Below are 18,089 nucleotides of genomic sequence, written 5' to 3'. Positions count from 1 at the left end.
AAAGCCTCTTGAGGAAAACTTTCCAAAGGCACTCTCTTTTAATGCAACGCTTTAAGGACCCGACAAAAGGACAATGATTTCATGTGCCTGGCAAATGGGGGAAGGAAGGAGGATGAGATGCCTTAATAATGGAATCACCTTACATGATCACCCTTCTTATTTAGAGAGTGTCTTCCTTAGCAGTGCATTTCTCTTATTCTTAGAGGCAATCAGTCCCAAGAACAAGTTGCTGCCTCCATGAGAAAAGCTTGGGTACAACTCCATTAAGCCCCAACCAGAATGGCTGGGGTGGTAGACAATATCTGAGGGGCCAGGAAAAGGTAAAAAGGTAAAGGAGCACTGGAGGGTTAAGTCCAGTCAAAGGTGACTATGGGGTTGTGGCACTCATCTCGCTTTCAGGCCAAGGGAGCCAGCGTTTTGTCCATAGACAGCTTTCCAGGTCTTGTGGCCAGCAGGGCTAAACCGCTTCTGTGCCAGAGCGCACAAAAATGCTGTTTACTTCCCCCCCACAGTGGTATCTATTTATGTACTTGCACTGGCATGCTTTCGAGCTGCTAGGTTGGCAGGAGCTGGGACAGAGTGACGGGAGCTCACTTCATCGTGTGGATTCAAACCACCGACCTTCTGATCAGGAAGCCCAAGAGGCTAGGTGGTTTAGACCACAGCGCCACCCACGTCCCAAGAAGGACTAGCCAGTCAGAACCCCATTCCCAGGAGGTCTTGGGCTTCAGCAGGTAAATATGAACCATCAGCTTTCCCTGCTCCCAAATAAATACATATTGCATTAAGATTATTCCTCAAAGAAATGGCAGGGGAGGTTCCAGGTTCTACTTGGTGCAGCTCAGGTTGCCAGACCCACCCTGTGAGTGAGAACTCCTGGATTTTTATTTATTAATTACAAGACTCTGTGGACAGCTTGTGAGCTTCAGTTTGGCAGGAGCTGTCTACAAATTATAGCAGTTATTGTGAGAAAGGGATACTGCCCTCACTCTCTCTCAGTAAACCTCCACTTCCAAGGCTCAGTGATGGGAGGGAACACAGAAGAAGAAAAAGAACTGGGCTGGGCTCAAGAGGAGGAGAGGGTTGTGAGTGTGCATGTGTACCTGGTGCAAGGGCTAGGGCTGCAGAAGTAAGCAGAGCACGTGAAGAGCAGCAACAGGAGCCGAACCCTGCTGTCTCTACCACCTTCAGCAACTTCTGGTTGGCCTTTTGTTCTTCTCGAGTGAGTCAAAGACAACAAGTACAAAAATTGACTGAGGGAGACTGGAATGCTAAGAGACAGGAGTGGAGAGTGTCTGGACTGGTTTCAGGTTTGGACCCTAAAATCTCAAGGTCAGAATCTGGGATGCTGCTGACCTGGGGACCAACTCTTTACAAAGGGAACTCAATGACATCAAAATAACATCTAAAGTTTTGTGGATTGCACAACACACTAAGGAAGATAATGACACCAAAAAATTCAATTGCACATTTATTCACGATCCAATTAAAAACAATTTCACAATATTGATTAACTTGATCCAGTGATAACAGCTTTTCAGGGCCATGATTGTCATTTAGCAAGAGTCTTAGATACAACATTTAATAATTACTTCACAACTTCAGTAAATTCTTAATATGATGGATGGGCTTACAATCATGAGTTTGTGACACAACACAAATATATGCTCTGATCTATTCTTGAGCCTAAAACAAGAATATGCAGCAATGAATATTTCATGAGAAATATTTCTATGCATTATTACCAACAAAAGCATGACGAAGTAAACCTATAGCATAAAATGTTTATATATAACTCTTTACCAAACACACACAAACCTTCACCTTGCACACATGCACGGTAACTAATTTATAAGAAAATAAATAACTATTACCAATAATTGGCTATCTTGTAGCAGCTAAAAATCGTACATACAAAAGTGACCAAACAAAATAGCTTTGAAAGCGACAAGAGCAGTAGAGCTTTAAGTTAAAAGCAAGGGTGGTGTTTCACTCTAGACTCCAGCCTGGTCAATCGTAAAGAAGCAATCAATGCGCTCAGAGTGACCTACCTACACTGACTGTGTGCTGTTCCCTTGCCTCTTGGCACCCCCTAGGTAATCCTACCACCCTCAGGGAACCACTGGTCTAAGATCTTTTAGACAAGAGCATCAGCTGGGGTGGAGTTCTAGTGCTGGATCTACATTGATCATTTAAACGTTATTAAAAAATAACATTCTATAACATTTAATGGCAGTTTTTCTTTGCTGGTGGCTTGCTGCTATGCAGCACCCTCTGGTGGAATTACGTTTCAATAATACTTTTTAAAGTTGTAAACGACAAGTGTAGATCCTCCGCTAGGTCTGTGGCATCAGCCCTCTGCTCATCTAATGAGCACTTGTGTGTTTCAATGCTGGTAAAAGACACCTGATGGTAGGAGACAGCTGTGTTTTGAAAAAAGAAGATTGGGTTCTTAATTTTTTGGAGTGTGGTGGCCAGTGTTGCAGCACTACAGAAGTGGTGGTGAGATCAATCGACATATCTGTGGTTTCCATTCCAGCACCTAAAGAAATAAAGAAAATTATGCACCTGATAAAGAGTTACATCTTTATGAATTTGTTTTCCAGATTAGTTTGTATTTTACTAATTCTGCTAATAGATCTCTGAGAATAAATACCCTGGATATGATTAAACTTGTGCACATGGTAAGATGGGACTCACCAAATTATATTATTTCATACTAACTGGAATTACTTTGGGGTTTTTTTGGAACAGAAAGAATATCTGGCGCATACTGGGGAATATCATGGTCTTATAGCAATCAATTTCTGCTTCATGGGTGATAATGAATCATGTTTTGATTGAACAGTTACTCATTTTCATACATTTAAAATGCCAGATTAGTGTTGCTAATTTGACTCATTAATTTGAAAAAGTAGCAAATTTCAACTGCAAATTTCTACCTGAGATATTTATGAAGTGAATTTTACAGTGCCCAGAATTCTGTGATCTTTTGCAATGCCTTGCACTGGCTGGCTCTGAAATACTGGATTTCCCCCCTAATGTTCAAATCTTATTGTATTTTGTGTTCCTTTCACAAAAATGTTCATTCTATAAGTGACTCTTTAAAATCTCGGTACTAACTCTTTATAGATATATATATTGCACATATAATATTTAAAGTATGTTTTGCATGCTACTGTGATTTCAAAATTTTGTCAGTTCTTTTGTCTTTTGTCAGTAAACCACTTGAATTGACTGCAAATCCTAGAGCTTGCAACAGGCCTCCCTGTACTGAACACGATTTGAACATCATCATCATCATTAATTGATTACCTGCCCTTCACCCTATGGTCCTAGGGCAGGTTGCAGCATAACAATACAACATTCAAAACTATTTAAAACAACATGAGGCAGTTGGGGCCACCACCAGCAACCATTTCATCAGGTTGAAGCAGAGGGCAGAGCCACTTCACCAGCTCAGCTGAAGGACCCTCTCCTTCTCTCCCTGAACTGTCTCCATCCCAGCTAGACTTTTTTTTTAAAAAAAGGTATTTTAGAACTAGTACCCCAAGTGTTGCCCCCCCTTCCTCTTCCTCTTCCCCAACCGCTTTTCCTTTTATGCTGTACCTTTTAGGCTGCAAGCCTGAGGGCAGGAGTTGTCTTATTACTGATCTTTGCAAACTATCCTGAGGGGTCTTCTTTTTCCTGAAGAGTAAGGTAAAAATGCTTCAAACAAATATATAAGCATAAAACAACAGCCATTCTCGTTCCTGCAAACCAGACAGATGGAAGTAAAAAAAGCAGGGTGGGGGGAAGCAAATAAGATTTCTTTCTCTGAAACTACTTTAATCTTCTTTAGGAAAGGATGACAGTTAGCAAAAGTGATGAGCCACAGTGTAAGGTCTAACTTTCTGCAAGGGTTAACAGAAAACCATTAATCTATCCACAAACTTGTGTCTTCATCCAGCAAGGGAGCATATGTGCGCATATGTGCAGAAGCAGCACCACCTAGAGGTGGGTATAGGGCACACTAGTGTACCAAATACACAGCCCCTGGGGCTTCCATTTTTCTTTTTCTTTTTCAAAGCAAGTCTCTAGTCTACTAGAATGAAAGTTATAAAGCAAAATGTTTAGGTGCCCTTCTAAACAATTTCTGTGAAGTGAGCCTGCCTGGTATTGTTTTTAGCTGATGAGTAAAGTCAAGAGTTGTGACTGATGAGTGAGTTGTTTGGGCACCTAAAGAGCTGCTCTTTTGCTCTCCGCTTTCATCCACTTTTCCTGCCCTGGTCTCATTTCTTTCCCCAGTCCTTTGCTCTCTCTCTCTTCTCTGCCCTTCTTTTTCCCTAGAAAAACAGGATGCATCTTTTCTGCAGTGGATTCCGATACAGTACACCCCAGAAGATATTTCCTGCAAATACAATTACACACTGAGTGCAAGCGAAGGTCAAAGAACCCCTCTTCCCTGAAATGGCAAAAGCAAAATGTGAAAACTTTGTCCAGAAAAAGGGCATAGGCTTATCTCCTGCTGTGCAGGAGCTGAAGTCCAGTCACTCTTAAAAAATCACTATATAGTTAACAAACAATAGAATGGTAAACATGTCTACTCAGCAGTAAGTCTCCGTGATCAATGGGACTTACTTTGATGTATGTACAGTGCATGGTTTAGGGTTGGCACTGGGAGAAAGCAGGGTTCTTGTACCTTTAACAGCTGTGTGGCAGGCAGCAATTCAACAGGTTAAGCACTTTCAAGCATGGAAATGCAATTATGGGGAAAGTTCCAAATGCTCACATTTTTGTTGTTTATCATACACTTGTAGTGACTGGTTTATTTTGGGGCCTTCCGGTAGGCACACAAAACAGGGCACAAACTTGTATATGACATGTACCCCGTTTCATGAGCTAGTTGGATGGTCCAAACTATCTACAGTGTAGCAGGCACAGAATATCCTGCTGGCAACTCCTGTGAATCTCAGGCTTGATGAAGAACCATGCATGTAAACAGGGGTGGCATCCATGGTTTCTTCTCCCCTATCCATTAAGAAATAGAGGCTTCTTCCAGAATCAGAAATCACACTTACCAGCTGTTAAGGGAAAAGGATGAGGTGATAGATTCAGTCTCCCTGCACCCCTTCCAGATACAAACAACCAATCTCTCCCACAGCACTGTGAAGATGCCTCCATGCAGCCTAGATTACTGAACACACACCTTGTTGGTTCGAAGACCAGGTTTATCCTGAATTATGGGCATTCCATCATAACGTCGACCATCAGTCAAATTCACCCTCTTGGTTCCTACTGAAATAAGTTGCCTGTTCACCAAAGATCTGTTTAGCATCCTATCATTTAAGCACAGGCCAAAATTTGATAACTTGACAAAATTTGACAATGCAAAACTGGATTTCCTCTCCAGAGGAAAACTGTTCCATCTCCAAAGTATAGAAAGAACATGTTCCCAGGCCTCAACAAGGGAGGGTCTGCTGAAGGTCCTAATGTTTAAGAGGAAAAGATGCATGTAGGACCTTCACATACCCACAAGTGTCCCACTTTAAGCAGGACTTCCCAGATCACAGAAGTCAATTCTGGCTTCTGTTTGGATCCCAGAATGTCCCCCTTTTTTGGCCCAACACTCTGATGCAAGTACTCACACCAGAGCGCCAAACCTAAAGACACTCTGGTGTGAGTCAGCAGGTTCATGCCAGAGTGCTGGACCAGAAGATGCTCTGGCATGATCCTGCTGATGATCCCCAGAGCACTGGACCAGAAGGTGTGCCTCTCCTGACTTCCCTGTTTTGGGGACAAAAATGTTGGTGTGTATGCCTTCAACTCTCACAATCTCTCTCCTCCTGATGACCAAGATGTAAGCTGGATCCAAACCAGAGCTTTTTGCTTTTCAGGAGGGGTGAAACTATCCTTCTTTGGTCCAAAACGCACCAGTGCTGCTTTTTGTGTGCATGCATTCCTGTGCGCAAATAATAGCCCAGGAAATACTTTCAAAACATGCACTGGTGTCAGGTGGCAACTGAGGCACCACGAGGCGTGGTGAGGCAGTTGCCTCAGGTGGCACGCTGGGGGCCTCTGGGAGGGGGCGGCAGATCTGGGCCCTGAGGAGCACAGTGCTTGCAGCCTCCTGCACTTGTTATCCTCATCACCACTATCCACCCACCTCCATTGCCTGTTGTTCTCTGGCCTCATTTTTTCTCCCCTCCGCCTTCACTGTACAGGGGCTTCCCCCATGCCACCTCCAGGCACTTCATTTTCTGTTTTGCCTAAGGTGGCAAAACATCTGTAGCTGGGCCTGCAAGCTAGGCACTAAGGAAATACATCCTGCATCAATTTACTGACTGGGACCTTCTAACCTGTGATTGAAAATGAAGTCTCAGTCCTAATGGTGGCTTCTGTGCCACAGTCAGAAGAGCTTTGTGAGAATGATCCCTTCTACCAGGCATGGCCAAACTTGGCCCTCCAGGTGTTTTGGGACTACAACTCCCACCATCCCTAGCTAACAGGACCAGTGGTCAGGGGTGATGGGAATTGTAGTCCCAAAACATCTGGAGGGCCAAGTTTGGCGATGCCTGCCTTCTACCAAAATCACCACATCTTTCCTGGAGAGATGCACCCTAAAGCTGTGACTGATTTGTGCAAGAGTGCATTGACTAAGTTCAGGCCAAAAAACAATAATGCCTCTGTTTCTCAAATGCCTGAACAGTCCATGCATCTGTGTATGGAGCTGCTGATATCCCAGAGTTGCACTGGCTGGCTAGCTCCATACACAATGCTGTGGGAGCCCTCTGAACCCATTCATTCTTCCAGAGCAGCCTTCATCAGCCTGGTTCCCCCACAGTAGTTTTGCAACACAGCTCCCTTCAGCCTCAGGCAACACACTGATAGGAGTTGTAGCCCAAAATATGTGGGGGGCACCAGGCTGATCCAGAGATGCATCTACCCATTATTATTGGCTGGACATTGGATATCTCTGTCCATACCAAATTCCTGTGGGATGCACCTCTTGTTTGCTGAAATGGTACCTTGCTTGCAGGGGCAATTCTCACTGCAGGTGTGCCTGAAAGGGGCCATTATTAACTGCAGGGTGTGATTTCCAGTGGCCCTCTTCCTCCAGCACATACGCAGCAGGGACTTGAACTCCGAGCGGAAGTTCTCATTCAGCCAGCAGTAGATGAAAGGGTTGTAGCAGGTGCTGCTCATGGCGAACCAATGGAAAGCGAAGTAAAGGATGTTGTTGCTCTGGATGGCCTTGCTAGACATGAGGACTAAGTAGCAATTTAACGGGAACCAGCAGACAGCGAAGACCAGCACGACCACCATCAGCATCTTCAGAGTCATCTTCTTCTTCCTCTGGTGGGCATAGTACTGCTCCATGGTCACATCACCAATGGCGTTCCGCATCCAGATTTTCTTGGCAACCACTGTGTAAGCGATGGAGATTACCGACAGGGGCAGGAGATACAGGAGAAAGAAGGTGGTCAAATCCAGGTACTTCCAATAAAGATCTTTTGGAGGGGGGAAGCTTGGGAGGCAGACCACACGAATCGTTCTGTTTCTGAAATACAGAAGAAGAACAAATTCCTCCGTGAAGAGTAGACAATACTGATGGGAGTTGTAGCCAAAATCATCAGGAGGCCACCAGACTGGTGTAGACTAGGCAAGCTAGGCCCATGTTTACAACATCCATTTTAAGTGCTATGATACTACTACAACCATTCATGGCTTCCCCCCAGAGAATTCTGGGAACGCAGTTTGTTAACAGAGGTATTATGAGGTTTCAGGCAAAAGGTGAGAAACAGGTTTCCATCTTGCATGGGGTAAGTTGGGCTAGACAGACAGCACAGCCCTCTCATCCGAAACCTGTTGGAGTTGCGGGGGGACGGGGATGGACTGTGATAAATCTAGCATCATATAACCACAATGCTTAACCCTAATTAATGCATGAAGGGGTTAAGACCATAAAGTAAGCTGTGCTGCCAGGCTTTACTCGGTCACATCTCCTCACCTTGGGAGGAAGGGTTACCAAACTCTCTGTTCTCTTCTCTTCCACTATGAGAACCCTACCAGTAAGGTGGTCTAATCTGGATGTTCCAAGCCTAGATTGTGTTGCTTAAGCAAGCCACTTTTGTGTTTTATACAAATAGTTACTGAGAAATATTTGCCAATTTTGAAGTAAGTTGTACTGCTGGTCTTCTCTTGCTGCTGGTGGAATATGGCATTTTGAAGAATTTGTAAGGAAGCCATTTTTAACTTACCAAATGTGTGGTCTCTTTCTAAGCTAAGGGGGAGTGGGGAACTTTGGAAGCAACTCAGAAGGGGTTTTTTTAAAGGTCTATCAGCCTTTGTATGGAGGGAGGGAAGCGGTTCTGGGGAACACCAAGGCCACCTTCACAACACAACATTTAAAACAGTCATGGCTTCCCCCAGAGAATCCCGGGAGGTGTAATTTTGTTTTGTTTTGTTTTGTTTTGTTTTAGGGCCCTGAGTATTGTTAGGAAATCCTCTATTCCCTTCACAGAGCTACAGTACCAGAGTTCCCTGTGAAGAAGGATCGGCTGTTAAACCACTCTGAGAACTGCAATTCTGTGAGGGGAACAGAGGCCTCATCACAACTCTCCGCACCCTTAAACAAACTCCAAGTCCCATAAATCTTTAGGGAAAGCCATGGCTGTTTAAGTGGTATCATGGTGCTTTAAAGGTATGGTTTGAATGTTTCTCAAGTAGAGCATGGACACCTAAAGAAGCAGCTAAAAGATAGCAGCAGCATTGTCAGAGCCGAACCCTTCAAATAAATTTCCTCTGCAGTACCTTCCCATCTCTTGAAATGCAAACAGGGGACACAGAAAGGGCTGAACTCCTCAATGCCTTCTTTGCCTCAGTCTTCTCCGATAAAGAAAACAATGCCCGACCTGAAGAATTTGGAACAAATGATTCAGCAGAGGAAACACAGCCCCGATTAACTAAGGAGATAATACAAGAATACTTGGCTAGTTTAGATGTATTCAAGTCTCCAGGGCCAGATGAACTGCATCCAAGAGTATTAAAAGAACTGGCAAATGTGATCTCAGAACCACTGGCAGTCATCTTTGAGAATTCCTGGAGAACAGGCGAAGTCCCGGCAGACTGGAGGAGGGCAAATGTTGTCCCTATTTTCAAAAAGGGGAAAAGAGAGGACCCAAATAATTATCGTCCAGTCAGTCTGACATCAATACCAGGGAAGATTCTGGAGCAGATCATTAAGCAAACAGTCTGTGAGCACCTAGAAAGGAATGCTGTGATCACCAATAGTCAGCATGGATTTCTGAAAAATAAGTCATGTCAGACTAACCTGATCTCGTTTTTTGACAGAATTACAAGCCTGGTAGATGAAGGGAACGCAGTGGATGTAGCCTACCTTGATTTCAGCAAGGCATTCGACAAGGTGCCCCATGATATTCTTGTAAAGAAGCTGGTAAAATGCGGTCTTGACTATGCTACCACTCAGTGGATTTGTAACTGGCTGACTGACCGAACCCAAAGGGTGCTCATCAATGGTTCCTCTTCATCCTGGAGAAGAGTGACTAGTGGGGTGCCACAGGGTTCTGTCTTGGGCCCGGTCTTATTCAACATCTTTATCAACAACTTGGATGATGGACTCAAGGGCATCCTGATCAAATTTGCAGATGACACCAAACTGGGAGGGGTGGCTAACACCCCAGAGGACAGGATCACACTTCAAAACGACCTTGACAGATTAGAGAACTGGGCCAAAACAAACAAGATGAACTTTAACAGGGAGAAATGTAAAGTATTGCACTTGGGCAAAAAAAATGAGAGGCACAAATACAAGATGGGGGACACCTGGCTTGAGAGCAGTACATGTGAAAAGGATCTAGGAGTCTTGGTTGACCACAAACTTGACATGAGCCAACAGTGTGACGCGGCAGCTAAAAAAGCCAATGCAATTCTGGGCTGCATCAATAGGAGTATAGCATCTAGATCAAGGGACGTAATAGTGCCACTGTATTCTGCTCTGGTCAGACCTCACCTGGAGTACTGTGTCCAGTTCTGGGCACCACAGTTCAAGAAGGACACTGACAAACTGGAATGTGTCCAGAGGAGGGCAACCAAAATGGTCAGAGGCCTGGAAATGATGCCTTATGAGGAACGGCTAAGGGAGCTGGGCATGTTTAGCCTGGAGAAGAGGAGGTTAAGGGGTGATATGATAGCCATGTTCAAATATATAAAAGGATGTCATATAGAGGAGGGAGAAAGGTTGTTTTCTGCTGCTCCAGAGAAGCGGACACGGAGCAATGGATGCAAACTACAAGAAAGAAGATTCCACCTAAACATTAGGAAGATCTTCCTGACAGTAAGAGCTGTTCGACAGTGGAATTTGCTGCCAAGGAGTGTGGTGGAGTCTCCTTCTTTGGAGGTCTTTAAGCAGAGGCTTGACAAGCATATGTCAGGAGTGCTCTGATGGTGTTTCCTGCTTGGCAGGGGGTTGGACTCGATGGCCCTTATGGTTCTATGATTCTATGATTCTTCAGGCATCATTTGTAATATTTGCAGCGACAAATAATGCAGCGGGTGCCCCTTTTAATGATGTGTCTTGTTTATTCCTCTTACCCCATAGAAAGCCACATCAGCTTCTGGTAGATGGCATGGGGCAGGGAGAAACAGCTTGCCATTAACCAGATGACAGCAATGCAGATCCTTCCTTTCATGATGGACATTCGAGGCCTCAGTGGATGCACGATGACCTAAGGAAGTCACAGAATAAATAAGGTTGTAAATTCTCATACAGTGGTACCTTGGGTTACATACGCTTCAGGTTACATACGCTTCAGGTTACAGACTCCGCTAACCCAGAAATAGTGCTTCAGGTTAAGAACTTTGCTTCAGGATGAGAACAGAAATTGTGCTCTGGTGGCACGGTGGCAGCAGGAGGCCCCATTAGCTAAAGTGGTGCTTCAGGTTAAGAACAGTTTCAGGTTAAGAATGGACCTCTGGAACGAATTAAGTACTCAACCCGAGGTACCACTGTACAGGCCTTGACTCACAAACATATTCCTATGTCTTATGGAGATCAATAGGACTCAATCTCATGTAATAAAGTGGGCCGAGTCAAAACAGAGGCGAAAAGAGGCTTTGTTTGTTTTTGCAAAAGGTCTTGCAAGCTGCTGAAAATGGTCTCTGCAACTGAGGTTGGCAGTGGCAGGGTTATTGCAGATTTGGGCACAAGTGCTTTTCCCTTTCAGAGCGTGGGTGATGTTTACTTGCTCCCACTTTGAATTTGCTTAGTATATTATTTCATGAACATAAGGACAAATGAAGAGCCTGCTAGATCAGGGCCGTGGCTCATCTGTTCCAGCATCCAGTTATCTTACTGGCCACCCAGATACCTGTGGGAAACCCACAAGCAGGATTTGAGCACAGGAGCAGCTCTCTGTTCCAGCTCTATCAAGTAGTATTCAGAAGCGTTGCTGCCTCTGACGGTGGAGCCAGGGCATAGCCATTATAGCCAGTAGTTATTCCATGAATTTGTCTAATCCTTTTTTTAAGCAATCAAGGTTGGTGGCCATTATTGGTCAAATCTGAGGCCCATTTAAAAAACAACACCAGCCCATTCCAGTGTTATGTTTGAAAGACATTCTCGGGAAACACCAGAAAAACTGGCTGTCAGTTGATATGTGAAAATGCCTTTATACACTTGTCTTGGAATGCCAGCACAGGCTGACATAGACTGTTTCAGTGTCCCACCCAGCTGCCCAAGCAACGTTCAGTGTTCCCTCTTACCTGCCATTAGCAGGCCATTCTGTTTCTCCCAGCTTTTAAAGTGCATTATTAATTCTGATTGTGGAATCTGCATTCTCTTGGTGCAGATTTCGTATTCTCTTTGTAAAGTATTGGGATTTAAAAAAACGATACTCTACCTGATGGCGGTCCAGAGCAATAGCTGTCAGAGTCAGCACAGACACATGGACAGAGCAATATTGAACGAACCGGCTCACGTGGCACATCTGCTTTCCAAAAACCCAGGTTCTGCTAACAAATCGGACCTAGAAAGTATAGCAGGCAATTTGTAAATCATCCCAAATGTGGATTAAAGTGAAGGGGTTCCCCCCCTCCCCCAAACAGGAGCTTAATATCATAACAGATCATTCAGATATTGTAAATGGGTTGCTGTCAAAATGTTTTTTCACATTATCAGAATCTTACTAGAAAGGGCAAACCTGGATTATTATTATTTTTTTGGAGGGGGGTAATAGAGATACCATGTGGGTGCACAAAATATTTGCATCTCTGAGGACACATCCCACAGTAGACACCCATGTGGAAGCACTCCTAGTTGTTTACTTGTTTGTTTGTTTGTTTGTTTGTTTGTTTGTATGTTTGTTTTATTGCATTTATATCCCACCTTTTCCTCCAGTGAGCTCCAGGGGCTTTCAGAGGCCTCCTCCTTATTTAATCTCCAAAGCAACCCAGTGTGGTAGGTTAGGCTGATAGGCAGTGTGACTAGCCCCCAAGGTTACCCAGTGAAAGCTTCATGGCTGAGTGGAGATTTGAACCCAGGTCTTAGCCTCAACCTCTAGCCATTTTGTCAGACCAAGGAACACAAGATTCATAGTTCCTCTTCAGTGTATCCTTACAAGAGCATTGTATAGTGAGATAGATTGGCAGACAGGTGAACCTGTCATACAACCCCCCCCCCCCATCAACACACACACACCAGATGCAAATTTGAAAACGAGTTACCAAAGCTTCCCTTTTAGGGTACAATTCCCATTGAACTGCATGAATTGTTGTAAACAAGGGCAGAAGACTTTCATCACACCAACCAAGGCCAGCCCAAGACTTCTGGGCACCTCAAATGAAGTACAAAACAGCACCCTGCTTCCTGCCAGGGAAGAAGAGATAAGTGAAGATCTACATCAGGAACATGAGGGGAATAAAGATCAGCATTGGGATCTGCTGCCCCTGGCGAGTCTGCCACCTGAGGCAGTCACCTCACTTTGACTCATGGGTGGACTGGCCCTGAGGCCAATTGTAAAAGTGTCTGTGAGGAAATGGGGCCACAATACATTTGGGATGGTACAAGAGATTTTCCCAGTGGATTGTACACTGTGTTTTCAAAACATTTCCCAAACTAACATTACTTGGGGGGGCGGGGCAACCAGTTTCTTCTGTTCGGTCAGGAGCTGTTTCAGGAGCTGTCAGAGAAGAGTCATCTATCTGCACACCTCCCCAAGCCCAGTATCAAGATAAAGTACTTTAAGTAAGGAGAGTGGGTGGTGGTGAATATGTGATTTAGGGTTAGATTTGCAGTTGATATCAGACACGTGCCTTCACTGTACTCTCTTTGGTGCCTGCTGAAGACATTCTTATTTAGACAAGCCTATCCAGATGATTAGAAAGTTTTAATTTGTTTTAATTTATTCTGTAGTGGTTTAAATTTTTTATATATTTTAAATTATGGATGAATTCAGACCATTGGTCCATCTGCCTCAGTACTGTATACATAGACCAGCAGTGGCTCTCCAGGTTTCCAGAGATAGTCTCTCCTCCCCTTACCTGGCCATGCTGGGGACGGAACCTGGGAACGTCTGCTTGCAAGGAAGATGCTTTACCTGGAGCAACAGTCCTTCAATCTCTCCCACCTAACCTACCTCACAGGTTTGTTGTGAGGATTATTTTAAAAAGGGAAAAGGGGGGGGGACTTATGCATGTTACCCTCTGCTCTTTGGAGGAAGTGTGGAATAAATATATCATTACTGAAAACTGATTGAAAGAACTGAGCACCATTTTTGTTGCACTGAGAAGGGACAGGAAGTTTCTTCATTTTCTAGAGACGTGAATGGTATACATTCTCCTTTGCCCCAATACTGGGGGGAGTTTTAACTTTGTGCACAAATGGTGGTGGTCCAGAAGAGAACAGAGCAAGTCTCTGCTGGATCAGGAACAAAAACTCCAAATGCTTATTACCAGAAGCAGCCAGTGCTGGTGTAGCGGTTTGAGTGCTGCACTAAGACCTGGGAGACCACGGTTCGAAACCCCACTCTGCCATGAACCTCACTAGATGTGACCTTGAGCCAGTCACTTTCTTTTGGCTTAACCTACCTCACAGGGTCGTTCCAAAGATAGCATGGAAAGGAATGACGGCATTTATGCTACCTTGAGCTCCTTGGGAGGAAAGTTGGGAGACAAATGTAAATAAATAAATAATAGATAATAAATGTACACCTTCCCTCTTATTCCCCTGTGAAATCATACTCTCTCACAGTTGGAGGCTGTACATGACTATACACGGCATTCCAAAATAATAGCATTTGCAGAAGTTTAAAAGGTTTAAAATACACAGAAGCTTAAGCACACCCTAGAAATGCACTTTGGTAATTTTAGACTCAGGACTTAATGGTCATATGATGGGTGGGTGGCTTTTTAAATGTGTGTAACTTCACTCACACCAAACATGTGGCAAGTCAGTCCAACTGCATCTGCTCTCTCTCCCCCCCCCCCATTCTGCTGAGCAGGACCCTGGGCTTCTGCCCCAAAGTCCTGCCCTGATGGCGCTATAAACCAAGACATTCTGGCACACTGTGCTAGTGTGGAGAGGTCCTCCTGTGGGTCAGGAATTGGTTAAGTCACAGGAAGCAAAGAGCCGGAATAGATAACAGTTCTCTGAATGAAGAGAAGGAGAAAGCAGAGTCCCCAATGATCCCCACAGAGTACTGTGTTCAGTTCTGGTCGCCTCACCTCAAAAAGGATCTTGTAGAGTTGGAAAAGGGTTCAGAAAAAGAGCAACTAGAATGGAGAGTTAGGGACTTTTTCATTTAGAGAAAAAGTGAGGAAGAGGCGACATGATAGAAGTTTATAAAACTACACATGGCATGGAGAAAGTGGAGAGAGGAACGATTTTCTCCCTCTCTCATAATAATGCTAAAACTCGTGGACACCCAACAAAGCTGAACATTGGCAGATTCAGGGCAGATAATTCACTCAGCACATAGTGAAACTGTGGAACTCTCTCCCACAGGAGGCAGTGATGGCCCCCAACATGGATATCTTTAGAAAAGGATTAGACAAATTCATGGAGAAGGACTACCCATGGCGACTAACTATCAGTGGCCATGCTCTGCCTCCGCAGTCAGAGGCAGCAATGCTTCTGAATACTAGTTGCTGGGAACCACAAGAGGGAAGAGTTTGCTCTTGTGCTCAACTCCTGCTTGTACGCTTCCCATGGAGGCATCTGATTGGCCACTGTGAGAACAGGATGTTGGACTAGATAGGCAAGCTGTTCCTACACTCTTATAGACAGACACACTGTGCCCAGCCAGCAGATAAAACTACAGCAGGAAGTTGAAATCCAGTACACACATACCAACAACCTGCACACATTGTAAGAAATCGAGAACCATAGCCAGAACTAGACAGCCAGTGTTGGTAAGGTTGTTAGCGTCCTGGGCTAGGACTTGGGAGACCTGGGCTAGGACTTTGGGGACCAGTCACTGTCTCTCAGCCTAACCTACCTCACAGGGTTGCTATGAGGATAAAATGGGAAGACGTCCGTCTACACATTGGGCTCCTTGGAGGAAAGGTAGGATATAAATATAGTAAGTAAATAAACTTAATAGGAACCTGCTGGAGCTTAGTTCTCAAAAAAGTGGCATAGTTGTGAAAGATGGGAGGTGCGAGGGTCCTGAGGGGGATTGTTATTTTATTATTTTCTTTTTAAAATGTAGTTTGCTGTTCACTCCTTGTTGAATAACCCTAGAGCCAGTGTTTCCCAAACTTGAGTCTTCAGCCGTTTCTGGACTACAATTTCCATATTCCCTGCTAGCTAGGGATGATTGGAGTTGTGGTCCAAAAACAGCTGGAGACCCAAGTTTGAGAAACACTGGACTAGACAGTTCTCCTTTGGCTTCTGGGATTGGGGTAGGGTTTCTTAAAGAGGGGTATGAGCGAGCCCCCAAAGGCTTTCAAAGAAGGAAACTGACTCCTGGTTAGGATAGAGGTATGCCTCCCCCCCCCCCCCGTCAGTCTATTCCTGCAAAAACAGCAAAGACAAACAAAAGTTTATGCCTGTTCAGTACATTCATCAGCTTTAAGGTGCTGCAATACTTTCTGATAAACTTGTTTAACCTTGAGACTTAAATTGGAGCAATTGCACAGACAGATAAAAATTATTGATTAACTCTTATATGCTTCACATGGTATGTGGAGCTTTTTGCTGGAGGCTGGCACCAGCACAGAGATTCTGTGTGCAGTTTGGAGCAGCCACTTGGAAAGAGGAGGGAACTCTGCATATCATCAGGGGAACTCTTGCCCCTGTTATTTTGTCTCCTGTCTTGGGACTGAGCCCTGTTTGGGAGCCAACACAAGGCTAAATGCTGTGGGCTAGCGATTCTAAGACCTGATGACCCAGCTGCTGCTAGCTTGTTCAGATTTAGATCTACAAAAGGAATTACTCTTCCCAAGGAGCAACATCATGGTGAGGGGGAAACCAGCCTGGTCTCATCCATCCACTGGAGAAGATGCAGCTGGTGTTGCCCTTCCCTGCCAGACTGAATACTTATAAGAACTTTGCAACTCAGAGCTAGCCTCTGGATTGGAGTTTTCCCCCCCTCTTCCCTCCCAATCCCTTTTCCTTTTGTGCTATGCCCTTTATGATTCTAAGCCTGCAGCCAGGAGCTACATAACTTATTCTTGCTCACTGCAACTTGCTGGCTGGGTGAGTAGGGGAGCGTTCCCTTCCAGTGACCATTTCTTACCAAAGTGAAGGGCGTGTTCAGGGTGGTGATCATGATGTCCGCCACGGCCAGGTTGGCGATGAAGAGGCTGGTGGCCGTGTGCATCTTCTTGTTCTTCACCACCACGTGGCAGACCAGCAGATTCCCGAAGAGCGAGATGCAGATGATGACCGAGTAGGCCATGATGAGCAGCGCTCTCACCCTGCTGCTCTGGGACGCCCCTTCGTAGCGCGCACCGCTGTCGAAACCGTCTAGGTCGTCCACGTCCCAGTCGTCTAGGGAGAAGGAGCTCTCGTTGTCGAAGCCCTCGAAGTCTGAAAACAAGTCTTCGCTGCTGTTTTCGCTCTCGGCATCTTGGCTGCGGAAAAAGGGATTTGAGAGGAAGAGAGGCGGAGGCAGCCAGAAGGGCCGCTGCCGGCTCATAGTTGGTCAGAAGCCAAGGGTCTTGCAGCGCCCATTGGATTCGGATCTAAGCTTTCTTGCGAGGGGTCCGGAAAGTTGCGAGCCAGCTGTTGCCAGCTGCGTCCCGGCTGCGGCTACGGAGGCAGCGGGAGCCGCCGGGACGTTGGACAGCCTCTGCCTGCCTGCCTTATATCTGCTTTCTCTCTCCCCCCACCCGGTCAGAGATGGGCTGTTACCCCTGCTTAAAAGTACCCCCCCACTCTCTGCTCCTCCCTCTGTCCGCCACGCGCGCCCAGAGTCTTGCTGTACCTGGCCGCGCAACGAAGCCGTCAACAGTCAAGGAATGGGGACTAGGAGTGGGGTGGGGGGGGCTCACTGTCCCCTCCCTCCCTCCCATTTCCCTTCTGGAGGCGAGGCGGCGACGATTGCATTGAAAGAGGAGGAGGAGGAGGAGGAGTCCTCGCTCGGCCAGAGAGAGAGAGAGAGAGAGACTCATCCAGCTGAATGCTCCACGCGAGGAGCGAAGAAGAAAGTGGAATAAAGACCTGTTGAGTTGGAAGGATCGTCTGGCCCCAACCCCCTGCAATGCAGCTGTCCCATACGGGGTCAAAACTGCAACCTCTTTGTTTTATTTCATTCTTACGTTCGCATAGCCACCTTTTCTTCCGAGGAGCTCAAAGTGGCGGCGCCGTTCTCTTTCCATTTTATCCTCACGAGAGACCCAGTCCAAGTGGATCAGGCGGATAGTCCCTCTGGCCCAGCATCCTGTTCTCACAGGGGCCAACCAGGTGCCTGTAGGAAACCTGGGCACCCCAGCAGCCCTCTCCCCTCCTGTGGTTTCCAGCAACTGGTGTTCAGGAACATTGCTGTCTGCCACTATCAACACAACAACCCTCTGGTCTATGTCAGACTGAGAGTGGGCGACTGGCCCAAGATGAGGTTCATGGCCAGGCAGGGATTCGAACCATGGCC

At 45.7% G+C, this 18,089-nt stretch overlaps 1 protein-coding gene across 7 annotated transcripts; it reads right to left on the bottom strand.

The window, feature by feature from the left end:
• Window positions 1-1,458: 1,458 nt before the first annotated feature.
• On the bottom strand, window positions 1,459-17,562 carry LOC114589132 (G-protein coupled receptor 83-like). 7 transcript variants are annotated; one of them, XR_003704593.2, is made up of 8 exons: window positions 17,427-17,531; window positions 16,737-17,068; window positions 11,901-12,026; window positions 10,594-10,727; window positions 7,008-7,540; window positions 5,189-5,277; window positions 3,610-3,687; window positions 1,459-2,542 (listed from the first exon to the last, which is right to left on the bottom strand). XR_003704593.2 is itself a non-coding variant. In XM_077922207.1 (7 exons), the coding sequence occupies exons 2-7, from the start codon at window positions 16,896-16,898 to the stop codon at window positions 2,509-2,511; spliced, it is 1,089 nt and encodes a 362-aa protein (XP_077778333.1). In that variant the 5' UTR covers window positions 16,899-17,073; window positions 17,427-17,562; the 3' UTR covers window positions 1,459-2,508. The 7 variants fall into 7 exon arrangements, 5 of the variants coding, with proteins under 5 accessions (XP_077778333.1, XP_028571075.2, XP_077778332.1 ...); XR_003704594.2 differs by having other exon boundaries at window positions 5,189-5,274; XM_077922207.1 differs by lacking the exon at window positions 5,189-5,277 and having other exon boundaries at window positions 6,986-7,540; window positions 16,737-17,073; window positions 17,427-17,562.
• Between the last annotated feature and the right edge of the window lie 527 nt (window positions 17,563-18,089).

Source organism: Podarcis muralis, chromosome Z (genome assembly GCF_964188315.1).
Source record: "Podarcis muralis chromosome Z, rPodMur119.hap1.1, whole genome shotgun sequence".
Lineage (NCBI taxonomy): Eukaryota > Metazoa > Chordata > Lepidosauria > Squamata > Lacertidae > Podarcis > Podarcis muralis.
This window is presented reverse-complemented; position numbering and strand designations above follow the sequence as displayed.

Excerpts from the sequence above, each read along its gene's own strand:
- LOC114589132 (XM_077922206.1), bottom strand. The coding sequence starts at position 17,514 with ATGGGAGGGAGGGAGGGGACAGTGAGCCCCCCCCACCCCACTCCTAGT. Across the intron at positions 17,069-17,426 it reads CGGCTTCGTTGCGCGGCCAG|ATGCCGAGAGCGAAAACAGC; the intron begins GTACAGCAAGAC and ends TCCGCAGCCAAG. Across the intron at positions 3,688-6,985 it reads ACCATTTCAGCAAACAAGAG|GAAAAAGAAGACCCCTCAGG; the intron begins GTGCATCCCACA and ends CTTACTCTTCAG.